At 42.2% G+C, this 20236-nt stretch overlaps 1 protein-coding gene across 1 annotated transcript in view; it reads left to right on the top strand.

Moving 5' to 3' along the window:
* The window catches only part of LOC117830390 (cadherin-2-like), a 183542-nt gene that overhangs the window by 5338 nt on the left and 157968 nt on the right, over positions 1–20236 (top strand). The window contains exon 2 of the mRNA XM_034708497.1: positions 3412–3550. Coding sequence (XP_034564388.1) covers positions 3412–3550 — 139 coding nt within the window. The remainder of the gene's footprint in view (positions 1–3411; positions 3551–20236) is intronic.

The raw sequence follows: 20236 nt of genomic DNA on the forward strand, positions 1-20236 counted from the left end.
GGATGTAAAGCTATGGGGTGTGTTTGATACAGTTAATAATCATGTTATACTGATGATATAATGGTTTACAGGTGAAAGGATATGCTAAAAAAATATATATTAATGATCCATTTCAATTTAACCATGCTTTTCTTGTAGACTAATACATTTCTCCATACAAACAAAACAAACCACCAAAATTTCATGACTTGTCTTCCTCAGACTTGACTGGTTATGGGATGTATAGCTATGGGGTGTGTTTGATACAGTTAATAATCATGTTATACTGATGTTATAATGGTTTACAGGTGAAAGGATATGCATTAATAAAAAAATAACAATTGGAAGAGCAGTGTTTAGTTAGTGGTCTCCAGAATATTGTACATTGTGAGGAAGAAATTGAAATTGAAGGATGTGAGGTGAATCAAAATAATATCCTCCCCTCATGCTTTTTTTCCTGTTATTTAAAGGGATTTACCCCTTTACAGTAAATACCCCTAAATCAAACACATTAAGTTAAATCCTCCTTTAATTATCATCTAATAACCTTGTTAAAACACTAATTTCATCCAAATTAAATGTCAAATTAAATGAATTATGGGTAATTTTAAGAACTGATAGCAAATTCAATCTCTGCTGTTTGTTTTACAGGGGAAAACAGACTAAAAAGGGACTTTCAGACTATCTTTTGAGTGGGACATTCACGTTTTCTGACACATTCATAGACCACATTAAACTGATTTGTAGGAATCAAAACAATTGACAGATGATGCCAATAAATGTAAGATTCAGCCTTAGCCCTGCATTTTTCTTACCACATATCATTAGTTAATAAGCGACTTAGTAATGCTTCCATATCTCAGGCAAGTAGATACAGCTAGCAAGATTTCCCTGTGGATACATAACTAAAGAAATATGTATATTAACATACTCCATCTTTACACATCTCGTCTGATTTCAAAAGTGAAAGTGTTATAAATAAATTAAATCCAGTTCCTGCTTTTGTCCTCCAAAAGACAGGCGAGGTTTGCCACCAATGTCAGGCATCAGAGGATGTCAGTACCTCAGAGGAAGCTTTACCTCAAGGTCAGCCTTGACATTTTTATATGGTGAACAAGCTGGCAGTGTCACACGCTTAATTTGCACGCTGCATCCCAAGTTTTAGCTCAGTGAAAAATAATTAGTCTGTTTGCTGCAATTAGCTTCAAGGTTACGTTTTATTTATTTAATTTTTCCCTTGATATAGGCAAAATGATTAAACCACTGCAGTAAAACATGAAACCAATTAAAGCTGATTGATAAAAGCTGCACATTTGTATGAAAGACACATTATGTTTGCATTTGACACTGTGAAATGTGATGGAGGACAGACTTTGACCTACTTTTGATGAATGTAATGAATGGCTGCACCCACTCTTTGTGATGTTACATCAAAAGTGTAATTAAATATCCTGCAGGCAGTTTTATTAATCCTGGTAAACAGGTTTTTCCTTAGGGTCCTTCCATTTGTCAGCTGGTGATTATTGCCTCAAAAGTCTGATTAATTCTTTGATCTGTCGAGGCAGGTGGCTGTCTAACATGAGTCTGGTCCTGCTCGAGGTTTCTGTCTGTTAAAAGGAAGTTTTTCCTTGCAGCTGTAACTAGTTAAATACTGCGAGGTGCAATGCTCATGGTGTAATAAGATGAGATCAGACTGAGTCCTGTCAGTGAGATGGGACTGGATCTTTTCCTGTCTTGATGTTGTGACACCATAATATAGAGTGTGAACTAGACCTGCTATGTTTGTAAAAGCGTCTTAAGATAATGTTTGTTGTGATACTACGTCCACTATTTATACAGTCTATGTGTACAACCAACATGATTATTTGTTCTCAGTTAAAAGCAGAGTGAAGGGGTGCCGTTTGGCTAGCTGTTTAAGTGTGAACCCCATGTACAGAGGCTAAAGTCCCAGTCACAGCAGTCATGGGTTCCACCCGGCCTTGACCGTTTGCTTTATGTCTTCCCCCACTCTCTACTCTCCACATTTCCTGTCTCTTTTCAACTGTCTTATCAAATAATGGCAAAAATGGCTAAGTATATGTCCCCCCCCCAAAAAAACCCAGCAACCCCAGAATAAACAAAAACTGAGAACCACAATCACAATCAACAAAAAGAGCACATACAAGAAAGTGTAACCTGTAATAGTTTTGTCTCTTTTTTTTCTAAGTCCTTCAGATTAGTTTTCCTGTTTTCCTAGAGCTGACTAGGACCGCCTAAATGAGTATTTTCATTATCCTTATTAGACAAGATCACAATTCCCTTTTTGCATTGCAACCACTAAATGGACCTGGAATGACATCAATATCAAGATCAAGATCCTGCTCCCACACTTCCACTCTGATTGGCCTCTGACTGTCACCACTGTAATACTACACATACACACACACACAGCATCACATCAGAGTCTTACTTTGTGTGTTTACCTCCTCCGCCTTTATGCTAATAGGGAAAGAGATGAAAGCCAGCCTCCCCCAGTAAATGTGTCAGGATGGGCAGCGAGGACGTGAGGGTTTACATTTTTTTTTTTTGGGTTAAGTGGAAACAAATCACAGCACCCCTCTTGGATTTATTACTCTAATCACAGAAGAACAACCCCACACCCTGATACATACACACACATACTAACAGACACACTAACAAACTGCAACAGATGCTTTTACACTCCTCATGGAGAAGAGAAGCGGGAATATGTGCCACTGCTTGTGTGCGTGTCTGTGTGTGTGTATGTGGGACAGAGGGTGATGGGAGGTTCATGGCGGGCCGGGGCTCAAACAACAAGAGAGACAAGAGTCTAGACGCTAATTACCATCAGAATTAATTGACCCAGTTGTCTGCCCCTCCTTCTGGTGATTAATAATACTCTATTGGTTTGGAATGGTGCTGAACTGGATTTCATTTTCCCTTTGACACACAACAGTTTCCCCCTGCATTACTGTTCCAAGTTTGGAAAACAAACCCGACTGAAGAATGTGGAATGCTAAATTAAGTACCTATGCCAATTAGCTCCCTGCTTGTTCCCTTTTACATATTTTCATTCAGCCTTAACTTATGGCACAGAATCAAATCTGTGTCAATCAGTTCTCATGGCTTCAGTCGGAGAACACTGCTCTAAAGGAGGAGGGGGTGTTTATATGCTTCCTCCAGCCTCAAAATGTGAGCTTTTTGAAAGGGGGGATTTTTGAATGAGTTATGACTGCTGATGAAACATTCCCAAAGCAAACATGAGAAACAGCTCCAGCCTTCTGTTTGAAGAAAAGTGATTAGGAAATGATAAAAAAAAAAAAAAACAGTCATGAGGTTGTGAAAGCATCAAGATGTAATCTAAGACGTGTTCAAATATTGAAACATTTTTCAAATGCTCTTTCATCTTTGTTTTTTATTCCCCCTCTTCAGGTTGTTATTCTGGGAGGAGAGGCTGAGCGTCCGTTGTCAAGCAAACAGGGGTCGTTGCCATGCATGAGGGGCTTTACTCAGAAGGAATACATCATCGAAATGGACCAAGAGCTGGCAAAGGGACAGGCTGTCTTCAACGGTCAGTACACACACACACACACACACACACACACACACTCACTTGACGCTGGGGCAGCTCCAGCAATAATCCCCTGCTGTTGGGTGGGGGTTGTTTAAGAGTCCTGCTGATATTTGAACCATAATAAAGCTTTAAGAGGACTGACCTTTGCAAAGACTGAGTGTGGAGTAGAATGTGTTCCTGTCTGTGTTACCCTGATTACTATGGTTTAAATTTAGTGATGAAAAATGACTCTGATTTGCGCTCAGAGCATCTTGTGATTGTTTTGGAAATCGCTCGTATGATTGCTTCTGTCCTCTCATGTTGAAAGGGTGAGGTGGCAGGTGGAGTTCTCAGTGCTATCATGAGTCAGTCACGATCGTAGCACTCTAGGTGAATCTCTCCTGCTTTAAGCCAGAAGAAGAAAAAATACTTGTTACATGTTGGTTTAAGCAGTGTCACAGCTAAATTCCCCCGGATCCGTTTCTGGTCTGTCTCTCATTCGTCACGGCACCGGATCTGATTTCTATTCTAGTCAATGTGTTAACTTCCACTGGATCCACTCTGTTGCGTTCCAGCTGCGTCTCTGATCAGGCAGGTCGGAGTCCTCCGAATCAGATACACAAGACTTCTATTTGCCGGATGTCAGAGCACGACGCATCAATCTCAACAAAGAAGATGGAGCGGGACAGGAAGTCAGGTTTCACCAAAACAAAATGAAACATCCGGTTATTTTTCAGAATTAAACACTCTGTGTTATCAGCAGATTGTTTTTCTCTTACCTATGACAACAAACTGTCATAATGAATGAGGCCAGGCTTGGAGTCATCAGCTAAGAGGTTTTCAGAGGATGATAATGACAAAATGGATGAGGAGAGGAGTCGGATGTTCACTAATGCAGTAATTACCACGGGAAAGCCTCGGTCACATGACTCCAGCTGTCCGGTGGTCCGAGTGAAAACGCAACCGGTTGGTGTCACAGTTATCACCTGCCACATCTGCTCAGCCTCTCAGCCCACTACATTTCCACTCCCCTTCGTTTACCTGAACCACACTCTCCTCATTAAGCCAACACAAATCACCTGTTTCTCATTACCTGCTGCCAGTATTTAAGTCCCGGTCTCAGCCCACTCAGTGCCAGATTGTTCTCACTGCAAATGCAAGACTCTCCAGCACTTATCCTCGGACTGATCTCCCGGTTTCGACCCTGCCTGTCCCCGACCTTCCTTCCTCGTTTCTGCCCTGGTAACTACCTCAGCCTTCTGTCCCCGACCAAGAGATTTGCCTGCTCCTCGTCTGTTTCCAGCCTGATCCTCCACACAGCGAAACCAGCATCTCAACAGACATTGTGTGACCGGGTTAGTAAAGACCTGCAAAGACTTGTTACCTGCTGTTTCCTCCGGGCTCCAGTGTGCTGCTTTTGGGTTCACCCTCACACCCGTAACAGGTTGGTGTTGACAGATGAGAGAGCACGGAGCCAGACTGCAGCAGACTGACTGGACACGGATCTGGTGGAAGTCCTGGGTCATAGCTGGTGGAAAAGAAGGCCAAAGTGACTCATTACTACTGCAATCATGCAAAAGAAAACAAAAGAAAGTGTGAGTTTGCATCCTTATAGTAAGAGACTCCGATATTGAAGTGAACCTTGAACCGATACGTTTTCCAGCCTAGCCTTTAAACTGTGATAAGCCCCCTGCTGTTCCAGTGAGGGGGGAATTAAATATTAATTTTCTGTGCTGCTCTTAAAGCAAACAGGGCTGTTGTTGCTGTTTCTGGATGTTGCAAAACAGAGGACACCGGTGAGCTGTAAGAGGAAAGCAAACCATCCCGGAATGGATGTGTGTTTCAAATACTTCACTAGAGCTACAAATACTATGATGTCAGAGGAGGTTCAGCCTCTCATAATGCAACCTTACAATGAATACAAAGCTCAAGTAATCTCTTTTCTTAGCACTCCCATTAAGCAGCATCGGTGAATGGAACCGTGTCCACAATGGATTTTAGAACTTCGGCCAAGCTGAGTGAATCAGAATGAGTAAAGAGTTGTTGTTACACCTTACTCAACCCCCAAAGGATGTGAGTAATGAGTAACAAGGAAAACTTAATTGCATGACTAATTCATTATAGTAGCTTTATTTATACAAGCCACCAATTTACAAAACAATAAATGAAGTTGCTGAGCACAGGGCTTCCATGAAAATCAGAATAGTTAACCAAATGCTAAAAACTGAATTCCTCAAGAGAAGTTTGGAAATGTTATTTCCATCAATTGTTTCCCCCCTTTAATAATACCAATTTGTATTGTATTTTATATCATTGGAAAGCCTGATTAGTCACCTTTACAACAGGGTACAACAGTCACAGATGTGTTCTGGCCGGTGGTATCTCCAGAATCTGGGACCTATCCTACAAGATGACAAAGCTAGCCCCTACACAGAGTGGAGTTTCTCAGAGACTACCTCCAGAATTTGGGAGTGGAGAGGATGGAATGGCCTCCAGCAGTCCTGACCTCCAAGTGGCAACCTCTGGTCTCAAAATATGAACCCCATGCAGAAGTGTTATAAACTGCAATTCATCGAGCATCCACTTGAGACTTGCTGCAGAAACACCAGAAACCACACACACACCCATTCAAAGAAGACGATCTTTGCAGCATTAATAAACATGGTTACAGCCTGGTTCAAAAAATGGCTTGGCTCTACTAGCTAATCTCTCAATCAGCACACACTGTACAGGGGGTGAACTTTCATCTAACGCGATGGTTCAGAAGATATTAAGATTATGAGTTTTTGCCCAAATAAGGACATGACTGACTTGACTGACAGGTGGGAACACATAGCTCTTCACCTCACACTAAGTTTGGTTGAGTTCAGCATTACCAATATGGCTGCCGCCACCGATTGGCTTCAAAACAGCTCTCAGGAACAGATGGGTGACATCATGGATACTACGTCAACTATTTATACAGTCTATGCCTCAACCCCATTGAACACTTGTGGGATTAGCTTGGGCTTGCTGTAAGTGCTAGAGTGACCAACATAACCATGCTGGTTGACCTTCAACAACGCCTGGTCGAGGAATGGGATGCCATCCCACTGCAAAATGTGACCAGGCTGGTGACCAGTCTGAGGAGGAGGTGCCAGGCTGGTGTGGTATGCTACTGAAGTCCCTGACAGTGTAAAATGAATAAAGTGTAAAAAGGGCCAGTATGTGTTGTTTACACCTCTTACTGTTGGAGAGTGAATACCTTCAGGAGAATATTGGAGGGGATCTTGGCACCGTTTTTGGGGGTGTTACCCAAACATTTAGCTGTGTTGCTCATTCCACGAATGCACAATCCTTAAAAGTTGTACCTCATTATAAAGGTGTCAAATCAGGCTTTCCAACGATATATAATACAACACATATTGGTATTATTAAGGAGGCGAAATACAACCCAAGTGGCAAAGGTTATCAAGTCAACAACACGGTACTGTCAGTCATACAGCAGTATCCAGTGTTTGCAGACGCTAGGGCAGCTGGGATTTGCTGCTACAAGCTCAGGTCATACAAAACCACTGTTAATTTATGCCGGCGGATGTGATTTATGTCTTTAAATTCAACATTGATTTGTTATGAGAAGAAAGTGTTACTCCATTCAGTAGTTATAGGCTTTCAAGAAGTGTTTAAAAATAAACAGGAAATGTTACTTTTCTCCTTTACTTCCCCATATAGGTCAAACCCTGGTCCAAAGAAATATGTAAACACGGGCTACAAGGCCTGCTGCAGTTTGCCCGATGAACCAGGATCGATCAGTGGGATATTTCCCTACGCTGTGTGTGTCAGAGGGGTTGAAGTAATCAGTATCATTGACTGGGTCTCGGGGTATAAGCTGCAGGGTGATCAATGAGCAGTGTACATTTGTAGATAAAGTGTAGATGGAGTGTGTGAGCTCTGCTGAGAGTGAGCAGATGTCAAATGGGGGTCTTGGTATTGGTTGAAATGCTGGTAATGTGCAAATGTTTAGAACAAAACTTTTGGATTTTAATGACAGCCCTATTTGTACTCTAGAGCTCGAAACAGATAAATGATATTGATTTTTTTTAAACATGTTCTACCTACTAATCAAATATTGATCAGACTTGAACCTTAAACCTCTCTACTTTTTGCAACTCTGTGACGTACATACAGTGCGTCTGTACTGGATTAAAAGAGGTATCAGTTGACATCCAGTATCTCTACACAAATATCTTTGCCTGGGGCATCATGTGCTTTTTGAACTACAAGACAAGTGTGAACCCTTTGATGCCTCTAAATTAGCATGACACTGTTCAGAGAATTCTGCTGTTTCATATCAGTGAGTGGGTATTGTACCCACTGTGTTTGAGTGTGATATACAGCCAAACACAGTGCGTATAGCTTCAGTGGGCTCCGATAAGGGCTGCGACAGAGCTTTTGGACTGGAAAGTTGCCAGTTTGAACCCCTGGACTGTAAGGATGCCTCTCTACATCTACTGCTGAGGTATTATTCAGTTTAAGAGAAGCCTGTGGGTGTACAGGGACATGTGAGACTGTATGAATATAAAGCAGGGTTTTGCTGCCTATTTTCCCCTGGAGATAGAGCGGAATGAAATCAGCATTTTTGTTGTGTTTTTGTGATTTTATTCTAAGGGGATATATGAAACAGAGCTGTCCAGCTAAACAGGCTTTGTCTAACCACATCGCAGCACCAGGCAAAGAAAAAAAGCCTACAATAACTCTGCGCGAGAATCTGTGTGTGTGTGTGTGTGTGTGTGATCACATGTTTGTGTGCTTCAGTGGACTTGTATGGGCTCTTTGAAGTGTAACAAGGCAACAGTGACTGAAGCTGACAGAGCAGCGAGAGAAACAAGAAAGGAGAGTGTTTCAGTGTCTTCGTCTGTGGTGATGCTTGTGTTATGTGCGTGTTTGTGAGTGTGTGTAGGTGAGGAAACAAATTACGAGGCCTTGTTGTTTATACAAGGTAACAAATATTATTCGCCGAATCATATGCAGCCAGACTGCTGGAAAGATGAAGAGAGAATGATTTGTGTTATAGAGGTCGTTGTCTCTCAACCAGTCTTCCTTTTTTTCTAGCATCTCATTTGTTTTACCATCAGGACTCTGAAACCTCTTCAAATCAAACTTTTATATTTGCCCGTAGGAAGCCAGAAAAACATATAAAGTAGTATCCAGAACAGAGTTATAATATATAAGGTATAAAGTATGGTTAGCAGTTAGAGCTCCATGGTCTTATCTGCCTGTTGCGGTGGCTTTAACATGAAACTGTCCTCATTCAGCTCTCCTTCTTCTCTGAGCTCTGCGGTTCACACACCTTTAAACATAAACTAATGTCACAGCTTTGAACCCTGCTGCTATCATCACCACCGCTCACGGTTTAACTTTCTTTGTAGCGTTCAGTAATTCTAGTTTACTCTCACCTGCTCCGCTTGTTGCTAGGAATGCTGGACAGGATCCAAGATGTAACTATCTATGTTGTTTAGCCAGCTGCATTAGCATGCTAACCAAAACTAGCCACATTGTTTTGTTGCGAATGGAAGCTAACGGTTTCACCTCACCTCTATGACATCAACAAGCCTGTATTAGCGCACGTGTGTGTGTGTGTGCGTGTGTGTGTGTGTGTGTGGGTGTGTGTGTGTGTGTGTGTGTGTGTGTGTGTGTGTGTGTGTGTGGGTGGGTGGGTGTGTGGGTGGGTGGGTGGGTGGATGTGGGTGTTGGTATTAGTGTTGGTGTGAGTCTATATGTCGGTGAAGGTTTATGGTGGACAAGTGTAAACATGTCAGAGTGGGTGTAAGGGATACCCACTACCTGTGAGATCAAATTAATATAACTGTAATGTGAATGAACAACACAGAATCTATGAAATGAAATTTGATTTCTTTGTTTTGTTTCTGTCTTTTGCTTGTTTGTTGTGTTTTTATTTGTATTTTATTTTTTATTATTTGGAATCAAGACGACTAATTATTTGAATCACAGGATGTACTGATGTATTTGGACCTGTACACTCAATAAAATAAAATTATATAAAAAAAAAAAATGACATCAACAAGCCTTGATTTGACATGACTTGGGATCAGTTTGCATCTGGTGTTGCTAGGGATAGGTACCTTTCACATTTGAACCGATACGGTACCGATACCCGGTACCTGGGAATCGGTGTGTTTTTTGTCTTTTGTGTGTTTATGTGGTAATAAATGTTAATTTAAAAAAAATCTCAAATTTGTTTAATTTAACATATTTATTTAATTTAACATGAAATGAACAGAAACAGGATTATATAGATGATCAGATGTATTAGCTGCCACGTGCTCGTGGCGTCTAATTGCTCTTTCAGGAGTTTATCAATGAACACACGTGAACGCCTGCAGACGGGAAAAAGTCAGTTCTCCGTCTCTTTATAATAACAGGACACACAACTTACTTGTTGGGCATTCACGCACACAGGAACGGTTATAAACAGGGCAGGTAGTTGGAGCAAGAGGGTCAGTCTCAACCATAGACTGTATAAAATAAACTCAATCCTCCTGCTCTGCCTCGCAGTGAGTGCGCGCGCCCATCAGCTGCAGGCTCCGTTTGGCGTGCTCCCGCACAGATGTAGAGAGCAGAGAGCAGAGAGCAGAGAGCAGAGACGTCCACCCGATCAGTCTCAAACTTTATTACAGGGTGAAAGTATGGAAAAATCACCTCCTCTTCCACTCCCTCACAGTCACAAGGATGCGTTCAGGTACCCAAATATGGTACCGTTTGATTTTACGTGAATCGGTACTCGGTAGTACCGACGGAATTCGGTCGGTACCTATGAAAGTACCGAATTCGGTACCCACCCCTAGGTGTTGCTCATATTAGTGAAAGGTAACAACCGTTGTCAGAGGGTTTTCAATGGGTTTTGTCCAACCTCCGGTCTAAAAATACGAGTCCAATGCAGAAGTGCTAAAAACTGCAGTTCATTGAGGATCCACTTGAGGCTGGCTCTGGAAGTACAGGAAACCACATACACACCAATTCAAAGAAGACGATCTTTACAGCAGAAATAAACATGTTTACAGTCTGGATCAAAAAACGAGTGTAGTCTGGATTGCTCATTTCTTGATTGGCACACTGTAGGGGGGGGGGGGGGGGGGGGGGTTCTAACGCTGCAATTCCGAAGATATTTAGATTACGAGTCTTCCAATGAGAGGCACAGCTGACTTGATTGACAGGCGGGAACACTGTAGCTGTTGGCTAGGAGGCTCAAAGCCCGCCTCTTTACGTCACAATCGCTTGACAGCAGCAATATGGCTGCTGCTGACAACTGGCCTCAAAACAGCTCTTCAGAATCAGATGGGTGACGTCACGGATACTACGTCCATATTTTATACAGTCTATGGTTATGACCAATCAGAATCAAGCATCCTATACAACCGGAAGATCAGTTGGAAGGCGAAATAATAAACAGTTATAACAGAAACAAAACATGCATGAAGCTTTGAATTTAAACAAGGGGTCTTTGAGTCGTCACAACGATACACTCAATTTGAGTGTGAAGTAAATCTAGCTAATGTGAATTCCTACAAAATTTGGTTTATTGCTCATGAGGGATGATAAATCAAGTTTATTTATAAGGGAAATAAAAGGAAAGAAGTAAACCATCCAGAAAAACGGAATGGAAGCTAGTTCTATCCATCAATACAGGCGGGGTTAACTCTACCATGTAATTAACCTAATTTTAAGAAACTACAATCCAAGCTCTTAAATTGGTACAAGTGTACTCTTTAATTAGACATTTTTGGCCACCCTTATCAGCTGTTCTGGTCTGTGGGCTGTGGGCTTCAAAATAGGAAGGAATACAAACATCCTGAAGAATGAGTGTGACTCAAACCCCTTTTCCACCAAAGCTAGTTTAGCATACTGAAGGAGAGAACGGAGAAACTTCTATGCTAGCTGGATAGCAGGAGAGAATCAAAGCTGCTTGGTGGTGTAGGTGTGTGAACTGTGAGCGCATGCCCAAATCCACGTAACCACCTGCTGTCACATTCTGAATCAGAGGATATCAGCAGCTAACGTAACGCAGCTGTTTCATCAACTTTCTTCAATTTTCAGAAGTTAAATTAGAAACCAGAGAATCCAAATGGAGTTCAAAATGAGTGCTTAGCTTTCCTTGGTTTTTTATTGCATAATGACATAACCCTTGGTCCGTACCGTATGTTTACCTTATCAAAACACACTGTATAAGTGTTGGAGTTTCTTAGAATTAGCTTAAAGGTTTGATAATGCTGAACCCGTCTGGAGCAAGGGAGAGGTTGCGGTGGCTGGTGGTGAGGCTTTCTGCAGTGTGACTGCCCCCTGGTGGCTGGCTGCAGTATAGGTCAAAAAATATGTCTCCCCCATTCATTTGAATGGGGGAGCGGTCAAACATTAAAAAATAAAAACACGTTGTACGAATGTTTCTCACATCTGTATGCTGTGGTGATATGTAGTTAGTATTTGAGTGTTTTGTGTCCAAGGCCTCTTTTTCCTGAAAAGTTTCTTTTTCGTTAGCTATTAAAGTTTAAGAAACGGGGTTTTACTTCCGGGTTTCCTTTGATTCACAGCCGCTGTAGAGGGAAGCTTCAAAGGACACACAGCGTCTTGTGACGCTACACTGTAGGGCGGAGCTTATAACAGTGGCTTCACAGGCTCTGGCTGCACAATGGCGGCGCCCGGGAGCGGGATTTTTTGGCTTCAGAACCGTACAATGGGAAGAGGCGGAGCAACGCTGTCCATTTTTATTTACAGATTATGGTCTGGAGTGGTTGATAGCATAGATACCATTCTGGTTCTGTTTATAACAAAGGGGCTTAGCTGTCCAGAGCCCTATGTTACCCCTTTTCGACCAAGGAAGTTTCAGGGCTGGTTCGGAGCCGGCGCTCAATTGAGAACCATTTCTTTGTGTTTCGACTGCGAGTGAACCGGCTCCTGGCCGGGAAAACCGGTTCCAGAGTGGGCCCAACTCATTGCTGGTCTAGAACCATGAACCGCTTACGTCAGGGGCGAGGGGTGGGGCTGCCGTGATCAAAAACACAAACAAAACATGTTTCCTCCATTGTCCTGCAGCGAAACAATAAAAGAGACTAATGGATTCCAAGGCAAAGCAGTGGTCGGCCAAGGAGACAAGCTGCCGTTGTCCGCCTTCGTTGTTGTTGTGAGGGAAAGTTCACGCTAGTGCTGCTGGGAAAAGTGGTCACGTAAATCTGATGTCATGACGTGCCTCTCCCACGGGCTCGGGCGGAAGAACAAACGGGTGCCGTGTTGGTTTGCGAGTTCAACCAGCTCTGAACCAGTGCAAGCACCAGCCAGGAAATACAACCCGGTTCACGTTGGTCCAAAAGAGGTATATGATATTACTGTTGACAAGTACCTCATACAACCCCACTTAAAAAAAACTGACTATCCCTTTAATATATCAGGAACACATACTAGCTTGATGTTTGTTATTTTTTGTGTGTTTCTTTGACTTGTTTTTGGTATATTGGATTTTACCCCACCTCAATCCACTTGAATTCACACTGGGTGTCTTATTTTTATTATTTGGTGTGTATGTTGCAGGATGTAAGGGACTCATCCGAGGACCAGTGAAGGGTGTCTTTGCTAGGTTACAATCTGATGGCTCTGGGCGCTGTTAATTATTTAATTAGAGCAGAGGAAGGCTGAATTATTAATGAGAGGACGGAGGGAGGGAGACATAATTATAAACAGTCAGATAGTCTGAGTATCTGGGGGATGGGATGCGAGGGAAAGGAGGTTAGAGGTGGAGACCGGCAGACGGGTTAGACTGATAGAGACAGACAGAGAGAGGAAACAGGAAGCAGCAGTGAAGGTTACAGTACATGATCTCATTTATATTGTTTGAGATATTTTGTAGATCATGTTCTGAGTCGGGGGAGTCATCAGTGTTCTTTTTAATCTCAGCTTTTTAACTGTTTGAATGGAAACTTTTTATTTCAACATGCTATGTTGTGGTCCTTAAAAAATACCAGGAAATCCCAGTTAAAGGGATCAGCTCCACACTTTACAAAAACAACTATTTCAAAACAGCTGTGAAATTCCTATCAAAGTCACATTTTGTGACCAGCTTAAACAGTATTGTACTAGTCCAAGTTTGTTTACAGTTTCCTAGGTTAATAAATGAGGAAAGCTTGAATAAGAGAAATGAACGAGAGAAATTGGTGGAACCTGTACCAAAACTCTGGCTCCTGATACAACTTTTTTAAGATTGCACCTAGCAGAGCTGTTCAAGCTGAATGATTTAGAGTTGGCATGAAAGCTAACACTGCCTTTTCAACAGGACTTTCCGTCAACATTTCTGTTATTGAGCTCTTACAGGAAAGTGTCATAAGAGCAGTTGGTCTGAGTCAGGTTTCTGTTTCTGGGCAAAGGAAACACAAATAAATAGGGGAATTGGAAAGTTGATTCAGCTGGTGTCCGACCGGTGTTATTTAGTTTACAGTGTGTGTGTGTGTGTGTGTGTGTGTTAGTGTGTGTGTGTGTTTATATTCAGCTATCTGTCTGTGAAGAAAAATATCTGATATTCATGATTTGCTGTCGTAGCCTGCTGATAGTTAATCTTGAGTATCTGAGTGTTGTTTGTGTTTAAACTTATCTGATGTCTGTGCACTGTTTTTGCTCTAAGTAACTGCCTTACTGTGTGTGTGTGTGTGTGTGTGTGTGTAACTGGTACTGTCCTGTGCTGTGTTTGCATGTGTGTACAGTATCCATGTGTGTACGTGAGTGTGTGTGAGTCAGGCCGAGGTCAGTGGCTATCCAGTACTTCCTGTGGAGCTCGGCAGAGCTGACTGCGCTGACCTTCCCAGTTTCCCCATCCATCCTTCCTATTAAGGCAGTGTGTGTTAGTCAGCGCCGTGGCCTCATATAGCCGGCTGCTGGTCAGCTCGGCCTTACACGGGCGTGGAAACCCCCATACCACCAACCAGCAGACACTGACCACATTCATCCTCTCTTTTAATCCCCCTCTCTTTCTTGCATCTCTCCCTTTCTTTTCCCATTTCTCTCTCTTCTCTTGTCATGCAGGGGATTGCCCTACTTTATTCTAGCCTCATACATCACTGTCTTCCCTCACAGTCGGAATCGGGAAGGGGCGGCTGCGATATAGAATGAGAGCTCTCTCTCTCTCTCTCTCCCTCCCTCTCTCTCTTTCCTCTCTCCATCTGAATCAGTCCAGCGGCAGCCCTTCTTTTTCCCTCTCAATTGATCCCCACTCATGCCCATTTTTGTCTCTTAGGGGCTTGTTAACATCCTTGCAATGGGATAATCATTGCTCTTATATGTTTTAGATTCTGTTTGCAATGCAGTGTTTGTAACTCGGATTTTGTAGAGGAAAGTACTCAATTTGTACCACTCTGAGGTATAAATTATTCATTTCCTTTTAAGGATATCTGGATGGATGTCAGCTTTTCTGTCAAATACTATATGCTCTCTGCATCAGCAGCACTTTCAAACTGGAATGTCTCTCTTCCTGTAAGTTTCCTGGCAGTTTGGATAAAGACAGACGTTTTTCATACAGTAAATTTCCCGGAAATTGATTTGATTTACAGATTAAATATCAGAGTTTCCGCTGTTAGCTTAGACAGTTAATTCAATATCTGATTTATAGATTCTTCAACCAATATACACTAGAAATCCAATATCATAAATATCCAATTTCATTGATTTGTGGCCATACTTGCAGTGTCCTATGCATAACATTACAGGGACAGCAACCTCTGGAGAAAACATATAAATCTGAACCATTTGACAAATCTCAATTGGCTCAAGATAAAAACCATCACATTGATTAAAATGTCTGCCAGCCAGGTTTGGGCTTTTGGGGGGATTGTTACTGTTCCTAGTAGTGAAGTACACCACTAGTGCAAGAGGTGAAAACAAAGCCCACAGCTGGTTCAAGACAGTACTATTCCCAAGACAGGGGAAAGTCATTCTATCAACATATCCAGAAGGCTACAGCAAAGTCACACTTTTGAATTGAAAAAAAAAAGCTCTATTTTTCTAAGTGTAGAGGTAGAAAGACTGAGCTTTGTTACAGCCTTGTTACAGGATCCCAGGCTGAAGGCCCAAGTCGCCCAATGTTACTAGCCCATTCATCTTTATTGACCATTAAAACTTTCCTTAAAAGCCTTCGTCACATAAAAGTCTTAACCAACCATCCTCCCCCAATTCACAGTTGGTTATTACAAAGTTAAGATTAGTACTTTAAATATTAAATATTGTTTGAATACTGTGATATACATTTTTAGGTTGTCCTCACTTCTTTCTTTTGTGTTATTCGCGTCTTCCTTAAACACCTTGTTCTTAAAAGGTTATTAGATTAAAGACAGCTTTATGTCCATTCATACTTCAAAATATAGTGAATAAGGTGCCGTGTCCACTGCCGCCATTTTTTGTGCTTTGTGCGCCCACAACCTCAATTCCAGAGTGCCTCTCACCAGCGTTTAGTGTTGCTAGGTTACAAAAGTTGTCTCAAGTCACTTCCACTTCCCCAAGAAGTGACCGTTGGGTCTATTTTAAAATGCTCTGTATGCTTCATACTTGCTTTCATTCGATGACATGTCATCAAGACACTGTTGAAACTATTGATAGAAATCATGTCATAGCATTAGCAGCAGCTCTAAACTCTGAAATTGAACCTGGAACAAACGAGTGTGATCACATTTCTCCTCCGTACTGACCCCCGCCATTGCTGTTGACAAAGTCGAAACCCGGAGGTCCCGCCCCTTCTTGATTCTGATTGGTCAGTGATCAAAAAGTGACATTGACGAGCACGGCGGTGTTCCAAAAGTTGAACTGAGAGTGCTGCGACAAAAATCAGCTGATGTTGAGGGCGCTCAGTGCTGAGAACACTGAATCTCATTGAGTTTGAATAGAAAACAGGCGCTGCCAGTGCAAAAAAGGTGGTAGTGGACACGGCACCTTACTCATGGTTACCAGTAAAGGCTGATTTATACTTCTGCGTCGAATCGACGGCGTAGCCTACGCCGTAGGTCCGCGTAGCTCCCGTACCTACGCAGAGGCCTACGCACGTAGCTGACGTGCACCTCCTCCAAAATGTAACTACGCGTAGAGCCGACGCGGACCGCAAGCTCTGTGATTGGTCCGCTCTGCAGCTTTGTCTTTCCCGCATTCACAGCACTTCCGGGATCCCGGACATCGGCCACACATCGGCCGTGTATTTCATCTCCTCCTCTCTATTCTTCATGTAATCACGTCTGTATGATAAACAGCAACATGTATCAGCTGTAGATTAACAGAACACGCTCTGAATCTCTGTGGAAAAGGAAACAGAGATCGTAGCGGGACCGGAAGCAGGCGACCGGCTATCAGAGAGACCGCACTGCCCTCTAGTGTTTCGGCAGAGAATTGCTGCGCGACACGGACACACCGACGCACAAGTATGTGGGGCTCATGTCCGCGTCAGCCCCTGCTGCGTAGGGGAGACGCAGAAGTATAAATCAGCCTTAAGGCGTTTAGAATCACCAAGGCTATATATCAGCTTCGGCGTGGCCTGAATACAAAGTCATGAAAGCATTATTTTTTTTCAAAAAGCAGATAGTATTAACTTGAAATCTTACTGATGTTGTGTGGTAAAGATCAAGAGATGACACACACACACTGTGCAATCATTGACTGTATAAAACATGTATGGATTCTCATTGATGTCCCCCCTGTGGAGCCAGCTTGGAGCCAACACTTGAAGAGCTGCTGTTTTTTTTTCACCTTTTTCAATGCTGATGGTTTCAGCTTGTGTATAATGCATCCATCTTGATGTCCTTCTATTTGAACCCAGGAAATACACACAGATGTCAAAGTTCAGTGTTAAGTGGCTTTTATCTACCAACCCAGTCAAAATACACCAAGGGGGAATATAATACTTTTCTGAATTATGTTTACTGGCAATAGTTTTCCCAGTGAGGAATTTTGATGTTGCCGTACCACAGAGATGATCGGGAGATGGTTTAGAGGGCAGGGAAAATACTCACATACAGTGTCAGTCTCAACATTTCCTTTCTGTCAGATCAATATTGTCTCAAGGCTCATGGAGTTTGCCGCCTTAATTGTATACAGTGTGTATACAAAGTCTTGTTTGCTGACTGCCCTCTAACCGGAGAGGCTTCTCTGCTTGGCATCCTAAGAAGCTAGCAAGCTCAGTTTCACTACCTGTTGAATTACAGTAGCACATGTTTGTTCATAACCCAGACCTTTGGTTAGTGGAACGATGTGAAACCATGTGCCATCACCTTTGTGTCCTTGAGCGTAACTTGGACCAAGATCTGAAAAAGCTTCTCTGTAGCAATCCATTAGCTTCCAGAAAAATTATGATTATCTGAAGAATGTGAAATCCACATTTCTATCATACATAAAACAATATTAAAAATGAAAATGATCTTGACTAGGGGTGCAAAGGGGTGGAAAATTTCTGGTAAAAGTCCATGGGAAGTTAAGTTTGGGAATTTTGGGAATTAACTGTGAATTGAGGGTAATTTAATCAATCAATCAATCAATCAATCTTTATTTGTATAGCGCTAAATCACAACAAACGTTATCTCAAGACGCTTTTACAAACATAGGAGGTCTAGACCACTCTATGTCAAATTATGAACAGAGACCCAACACCAAGACAGGGTAAGACTCAGTCTGACCCCACCTTAATCCATCATGAGCATTGCACATCGCAGTATTTAGCTAGTTACAGTGGTGAGGAAAAACTTCCTTTTAACAGGCAGAAACCTCAGGCAGAACCAGACTCATGTTAGACAGCCATCATGCCTCGACTGAGTTGGGTCTGGAAAGACAGATAGAGGGGAGTAAAAGAGAGAGAGAGGTGATAGTGATGAGACGAGTCGTAGAAGCTGTTGCCGCTGGAGTCCAGCACGTCCGTATCAGCTGGAGTCCAGATCGTCCACAGCAGGAGGACGTCTACGGCAGCTCAGAGGAATCTACGAGACAATGGAGCTCAGGGACTCCAGAAAGGTCTATGGTTAGTAACTTTAATGGGACAGGCAGAGTTAAAGTAAGTGATGAAGGGGTTGGGGGGAAGAAGGTGAGCTAGGATCCCAGTGTGTCAGTGTGCCAGTTCCCCCGGCAGTCTAGGCCTATAGCAGCATGACAAAAGCTGGTCCAAGCCTGATCCAGCTTAACTATAAGCTTTATCAAAAAGGAGAGGTATCATATCCATGCTAGGGATGTACATTTTAAGTATTTTCCGTGATTGATTTTTGGAAATGTTAACGATCAATTATCGATTAGTTGATAAAAAAAAAACAACATTATTATTCTTACGTCAAAAACAATGCCAAATATGTTGTTTTCCCCCTAAATTGTATTTTCTACAGCAACAAAATGCAAATAACTGACGGGGTTGAATACAGGTACATGTTTGACACGCAGAATATCAACGATCAGGCTCATTAAAATATTCTACGCGGACATAGTCTTATAAAGGGAAGCCTGAGACTACTAACAGAAAAGTACTTCAGACTCACAGAGTCCAGTTTGCTGCCTACTCGTTCTTATTGAGAAAAATAACGTGTATTCAATCAGGTGTCAGCCGAGAGCGCAACCAGGTCACTATCCAGCTGCAGAAAAGCTCAGACGGCTCTGATGTTGCTGGTCTGTAAACGTAGCGTACCTGAATTTCCCACCTGTCTGTTGCCTTCGTATCCAAAGGTGGGAAATGTCCTGTTTAAATTTGTGAACCTTTGTGTCCGTGTTGTTGTTGGCAGCAGTTTTGTATTGATCCTCTTTTAAAAAGCGCACGTGGAGACCTGACGCACAGCCGCAGCCGCCAGCTGAGCGTCTCCGCTGTGCGCAACACCTTTAACAGCTGATTCACATCCAAACATGCTTTAAACTTCAAACACCTCCCTGATAGATGAGTGTAATATGAGACCACATGATGTTTGTTCCACGTGATGGAAAATTGATAACAAAAATGCGTGTTTCGAACGAGTTCTTAACAATCAATTAATCGATAATCGATTAATTGTGGTCATCCCTAATCCAAGCATGAATATTAGTTTTGTTATAAGCAGACATCCATCCAAAATAATACAATTAAAACAGATTTATTTGTAAGTAGAACTTTATCCAGTGTTAAATATTTTATTGAACAATCAATTCTTTCATTGAAGAACAAAAACATGAATGTTGAGTTAAATATTACTTATCCCCCCCGACCCAACACATTCAAAAATCCAAAAAGTGCAATCCCAAAAAAGTCCCATTCAACATGAAAATCCAAAAGCATCTTCCCTCAAGCTTCTCAAGCCTAGCCTCTGCAGGATTCTAGAACTCATCTGTGCATGTGATGGAGGAATGCACAGTGCATGTATATGTTAAGTTCCCTATTAAGAGCCAACCTTCACTTTAGTAAATTCCTGGTTTATTCCCGTTTATTCACATGGAAAGTTTCCAACTTTGAAATTCACTGAACTTTTGTAACCCTAATCTTGACTTAGCAGAGTTATTTGAAGTATGAATTTGCTAAGCCATTTTACTGTAGATATAAACTTAGATGTGCAAGCTTATGAATGAGGAAAGTTTTATCCAAGGGTGTAGAAAACCCTTGAGTATTTCCTCCCAGTGTTGTCAGAGTTAAACCACTGGAATGCAGAAGTTGTAATTATAACGTGGCGGCAATGGGACTGACATGCCGGCGCA

This window comes from Notolabrus celidotus, chromosome 2 (genome assembly GCF_009762535.1).
Source record: "Notolabrus celidotus isolate fNotCel1 chromosome 2, fNotCel1.pri, whole genome shotgun sequence".
NCBI lineage: Eukaryota > Metazoa > Chordata > Actinopteri > Labriformes > Labridae > Notolabrus > Notolabrus celidotus.